This window comes from Xiphophorus couchianus, chromosome 15 (genome assembly GCF_001444195.1).
Source record: "Xiphophorus couchianus chromosome 15, X_couchianus-1.0, whole genome shotgun sequence".
NCBI lineage: Eukaryota > Metazoa > Chordata > Actinopteri > Cyprinodontiformes > Poeciliidae > Xiphophorus > Xiphophorus couchianus.
Window position 1 is genome coordinate 1,514,611 of NC_040242.1, and position 5,648 is coordinate 1,520,258.

Consider the following 5,648-nt stretch of genomic DNA (forward strand, 5'->3'; position numbering starts at 1 on the left):
TTCCTAGAAAAATCTCAGACATTTCTGGGTTTGAAAAGTCAAAAAAAAAAAAAAAAATCAAATTTTTTTACATTAATTTCTAGAAAGAACTTGAACATTTCTGAGTATGAAAAGTTGTAATGTTGCTAGAAAGTTTTTTGAAATCTTTAGATTAAATCTCCAAATTTTCTTAAAATAAATAAGAAAATTTCATAGCTTGAAAAGTCAAAAATTGGCTAGAAAACAAATTTTTCTATGAAAAAACATGAAAATTTATTGAGTTTCAAAAGATGAAAATTGTTTAATTTTTTTTTCTGACATCCATTTTTTAACTTTCTAGAAAAAATAAATCTTACAATTTAGATGGACTCATCCATCAAGGCGTTTATCCTTACAGTGTCGCTAACAGATTCGGTCCAAGTGATGAGAATTAAGCGGATACTTAGCGCTCCCCAAAAGCACCAACTGGTGTGGTAAAAAAAAATTATATTTAAAATAATAATTTTACAAGCTAAATGCTACAACACATGAAAAACAATCTCTGCTGTTTTTATAGCTGGTACACAAATAATAGACTAAGTCCTTCCTGCTGTTGGGAAAATATAAGATATGAAACTTTTCAACTTGTTTACTGTAAATTTAGTGCTTATTAGTTGATGTTACTTTCAAATAGTTAAATTATTATGGGACATTTAAATACCACTAGCACAATAACACCAGTAAACAAGGCTATTGGTGTTATTATGCCTCCACGTCTAGAGTAGCTTTGGAATGATGCAGCATCTGGTCATGTTGCCGTAGAAATATGCTTAGGGACCCAAAAAGTCTTGGGTCGGCCCTGGAAGCCGATGCCTATCTCCAGCGTGATGCGGGGTTCGCCCTAAACAGTTAGCATGGGGACTGAAATACAGAGAAAAACTTTCAACAAGACCTTGAAGCAGCAGCAGCAGGTGATGAACTCGGTGATTAACCCGGTTGTCTGGGTGTTTACACGCATTACGCGAGTCAGACAGGAAGGCATCTCACCGCTAATCCAGAGGAATGTGCAGCGAGCTGCATGACTCCAGTCCAGACAGACTAGTGAAATTACAACCTCGGGGTTTGTTAGCGTCATTCCTGGAGAGTGGCTCAGGAACTGGAGCGCGTCAAACAGTAACCTGGAGAACAAGATGGCTGTGTGTTTTTACTTACTGCGAAATAAAATTACCAAAATCTTAGCTTGTTGTTCACCCTTAAAAACATCTTTTAATAAGCTTTAAAAAATTTTTTTATTAATAAATAACTAATGTTCTGGACTGTTAAAAGAAAGCACAAAGCATAAACTGCAAAAGCACAAAATCTTACCAAAAAATGTTGGTCTAGTTTCTAGAGAAAATATTTTAATACACCTGAAATGAGACTAAACTAACTTAAATAGAATAGAATATACTTTATACAATACAAATAATAATCCATGTTATTTATAAACCCTTTATCTCCAATTGTAACTGTATATTTACAAATCTCTCTCTCTATATATAGATATACATACACGCATATATATATATATATATATATATATATACAGTTGTAGTTGAATATTTCCAAATATAGCCATATGCAATGTAAAGTTTATAAAAGTTATTTTTATTACTTATTATTAAAATTAACTTTTCACCAAGATACAGTATAGGAGCTTGTTTTACGTTAATCATTTCTTAAAATTGGTGAAAAAGTATTTGTTCCACTGGCAGATTATTTCACTTATAACAAGACAGTTTTCCTAAGTGACATAATCTGCCAACGGAACCAGAACTGGGTTGCTAGGTGACAGGCTGGGTTTGGCTGGTGTTGCTAGGTAACAGGATTAGTGGAATTAGAACTTTTTCATCAACATTAAGGTATTACCGAGTTAAAACAAGCTGCTATATCTTACTGAAATGTTGTTTGTAAGTCAGTTTTGCCTCATTTCAAGTGTAACTAAGATATATTTGCACTATAAAAATACTTGGTAAGATTTTTTGGTTTTGCAGTGTTAGAACATTATACAAATTTAACCCAACCTCATGATCATAAGTTTGGTATCAATAGATTCAGATCAGCTTTATTTTGATAAATTTACATAGTTACAAAAAAAATGAAGCCAAATAAAAAGCTGTTATACAAACCAATAATTTACCCCGAAAAGAAAACAGTAGCTTTCTAAAGCGGGTAATCCATCTCTGAGTTAACAGATATTCCAGTCTGAAGATGGTAAAGACAATAATTAAGATGTCCAGATGTCCTGGATGCTCCATTGGAGTTTCCTGCAGCTCTGAGCGGTCAGAGTTTCTGACAGCAGGCCGAAGCAAACGGCCAGCAGGGACAGACGCCTGCTGCAGTTCAGGACCACTGCGAACAACAACATCAGAAAAAACAAGCAAAAGAAGAAGTGAAAAATGAAAATGACAGCATCCTCTCACTAGGGAGCCAATCAATTAATTGGCTTATGATTAATTGTCACCTAATAGTTTATTAGATTAAAATGAGTGCTAATCAGAGTTGGGTAGTAACTAGTTACATTTACTTAATTATGTTTACTTGAGAAGCATTTTTGAAAAAAATTACTTTTAGGAGTATTTTACTCTGTTATATTTTTACTTTTACTTGAGTAATTTTATTATGAAGTATTTCTACTCTTGCCTGAGTAAAATATCTGACTTTTCTACCCACTGAATGAAACACAACCAAATTTTAACCAAAGATTCTCCAGACACACACCTGCTGTTTTTGAAAAATGTAGCCCTTTGTGTTATGAAAAGATGGTCAAATCTATTGCTACAAATGGCCGCTTATCAATTAATCGTTAGTCAATAGACAAGATCAATCAACTTTAGATTATCTAATTGATAACTTGCATCCCTAATATAGATAAAAAGAGGCAATACAAGCAAAGCAGAGGAGAAAACTCAGGTTTTTAAGAATAATAAATAAACTGTTAGTCGATTGATGAGCTGAATTAACTTTAGATTAAGTCGTTAATCGATCCCCGCTTCTCACCTCTGATGGCCTGTGAGTTGGAGGTGAGCACGAACAGCTTGATGAGGCTCAGGCAGAGCGGGGAGTAGTCGTGCTCCCAGATGACGGTCGGGATGAGGAGGACTTTACCGTAGCAGGACAGCAGCAGCGCTCTGAGCAGCAGGTGGAGCTCGGCGCTCCGTCCCTGCAGACGGGACTCCCACAGCCAGAGGAACGACAGCACGCCGCTGCAGAACGCCGCCAGCTCTGCGGACCCGTTACCAGGAACAGGAGGAGCATGTTGGGAATTAAACAATTTACATGATTAACCATGACAATTGCACAAATTGAAGTTACAAACATAAATTTCATTTCTTAAATTTAATGGAAAGTTGCGTTTTTTCGACACTAGAGTATCGATAAAGATTTGCGAACATTTGTAATTGAAACGCAGCCACTGAAGGTTTACCATCAACACACAAATATCAGTATTTATTGAATATTTTGAGCAACAAACAAAAATCCTCTTATGTATAATCATCTCACCCAGGGCAGCTAATCCAAACTTGCCATAAAACTCCCATTCCTTGGTGTAACGGATGATGTCGGCCGGGTCGCTGCTCTGCTCGGAGCCGTGGAGCGCGGACCACCGGAGGTAGGCTTCACACAGCAGGCAGAACACACACAGCTTCCAGTGGATCTGTGGAGCAGCCGAGTGGGAAGCAGTGGGTACAAAAGGAGAGAAAAGACATTTCTACTCCCAATTCACAAGAAAAAGTATCACTAGCTGTGTTTCAATTAATCACAAAATACCACAAATTCCTAATAAACTTTAAATAAAAAAGGTTTTGCGCTAGGATGAGGTGGTTGTTCAGCCAAATCGAACTCATTAATCGATCCCCACAGCTATTAGTCACCTGAGTAATAGCTGAATGTTACTACTGGCAAAAACGCCAATGAAGACCAAAAGAAGTGATCGGAGGATGGTGGTTTGTTTTTGTTTTGACTTTTCTCTTGAACAAGCGTGTGTGTGATTTTAATTTCATTTCTTATTTAATGGAAGCACTGCTTCATTTGCAGCTATCTCAGTGTGGCTGAACACAAATGCAAGTCACACTTTGTAAAAGTAAATAAATTGTAAGAATGAATTATTTTACTTCCTCTTTGCAATAATTAACTACTTATTGTTTTTTCCTACCACTTAAAATCCCAGTCAAATACAATAAATGCTACACCTGTAATAGAAAGTAAAAACCTTTCATAGGTTTGAATACGTTTACAATGCAGTGTGATACAAATATCCAGTTACAAAGTTTTGACCTTTAATGTTTATGAATTTTAATAAACAAAGATTACTTACATTTAAGCTGGTGTTGAATAAAATGTGTCTGAAAGCTTGTGCTTTGCACAAAATAGCATCAATGAAGATAATTACTGGATCATATTCAATATATTTATCCACTGGCTTCTGACAGGAATCCTGGAGGAAAGAAAAACAGAGCAGACGATTAAAGACGACTTAGCTTTTCTTTATAAACAGTCAGGACTATTTAGCTGGATCAGTAATTTATTATTTACCGATGTTAATATAGTTTTGCAAAGTAGTAAGTTGAAGTGTTTTACGTTCTTGAGACTTTTGCTATGTTGATCTCACATAGCAAAATTCCATCTGACGGCTAAAATAAAAATAAAAAACAATAATAAAAATAGACGCACGCATATTGTTATCTTCAGAATCCCGTTGCTGTAATCCCTGTGAAGCTCCGCTGCCTTTTCGTTGCACTCAACACATCTGTAAAACGCTCCTTTCCCCATTCTTACATTTGTCCACAGCTAGGAAGAGCAAACTAGCGTTCGAAATAAGGTAACCGGAAGAGAAACGGAACTGTACACATTTGACTCCAAAATAAAAGCTCCAAATTCGAAACTGTATACTTTAAGGGAAATTGAAGCGTCGTTCAGTTAAAATGTCATTTGATACGCAAGCAGACCACAGATGGGCATGTTGATGGTTTATTTGCAAGGAGCTTTCACATAATCGCCCAACAGCCTATTAAAACTGTGAATGAAGATCACCAGACACAGAAGATGCCTCAAAGAAATGGTGTCTGCTTTGCACACACTCAATAAAGCTTGATAAACATTACTTTGCTGGTACAGAATTCTGATGTTAAAGTCTGTTAAAGCAAATAAAAAATTCTAATAAAAAAAACACTCTGATTTATGAAAAAAGGACAATGTTGGGGTCAAAGTTAAAAATTTAAGATGAAAGTTGGATTAAAATCATAATTCTGAAAAAAAAACATACTTTAGATATCATATTTCTGATATGAATAATAAACGTCAGAATATTTGGGTTAGGTAGACTTTCTGAGATTAGAGACAAAATTTTGAAAAACAAAGAAAGCAAAAATTATTATTTTGGAGCATTGTGCAATTTTCTACTATGAGATGTTCCGATATAGTGGCCAAGTGTTATTATTATTATTAGTTATTATGAATAATTAATAATTACTAGTAATGGTTTTAATTATTATTTATTCTGTCCTGAAACCTAGGTAGAAATGCAAAATAATAATAATAAATGCTGTTTATTTAATAGAAAGATCAACTTCAGTTTTATTTTGAAAGTGTTCACAGGAAGCGCTCATTTCCGACGTCATACCGGAAAAGCCGGTTTGACGTGCAGCAGA

At 35.2% G+C, this 5,648-nt stretch overlaps 1 protein-coding gene across 3 annotated transcripts; it reads right to left on the reverse strand.

The window, feature by feature from the left end:
- Window positions 1–315: 315 nt before the first annotated feature.
- arv1 (ARV1 fatty acid homeostasis modulator) lies at window positions 316–4,837 on the reverse strand. 3 transcript variants are annotated; one of them, XR_003598548.1, is made up of 7 exons: window positions 4,672–4,837; window positions 4,316–4,435; window positions 3,502–3,655; window positions 2,998–3,222; window positions 2,138–2,349; window positions 1,006–1,136; window positions 319–879 (listed from the first exon to the last, which is right to left on the reverse strand). XR_003598548.1 is itself a non-coding variant. In XM_028041246.1 (5 exons), exons 1-5 carry the CDS (start codon window positions 4,768–4,770, stop codon window positions 2,225–2,227), a joined length of 723 nt encoding a protein of 240 aa, XP_027897047.1. In that variant the 5' UTR covers window positions 4,771–4,837; the 3' UTR covers window positions 2,032–2,224. The 3 variants fall into 3 exon arrangements, 1 of the variants encoding a protein (XP_027897047.1); XR_003598547.1 differs by having other exon boundaries at window positions 316–1,136; XM_028041246.1 differs by lacking the exons at window positions 319–879; window positions 1,006–1,136 and having other exon boundaries at window positions 2,032–2,349.
- Window positions 4,838–5,648: the final 811 nt, after the last annotated feature.

Bases quoted from the DNA above. Each gene is read 5' to 3' on its own strand.
- arv1 (XM_028041246.1), bottom strand. From the start codon at position 4,770: ATGGGGAAAGGAGCGTTTTACAGATGTGTTGAGTGCAACGAAAAGGCA. The intron at 4,436-4,671 runs GTGCGTCTATTT...TCTTTCCTCCAG, and splicing joins TTCTGAAGATAACAATATGC to GATTCCTGTCAGAAGCCAGT. The intron at 3,223-3,501 runs GTGAGATGATTA...ACGGGTCCGCAG, and splicing joins GTTTGGATTAGCTGCCCTGG to AGCTGGCGGCGTTCTGCAGC.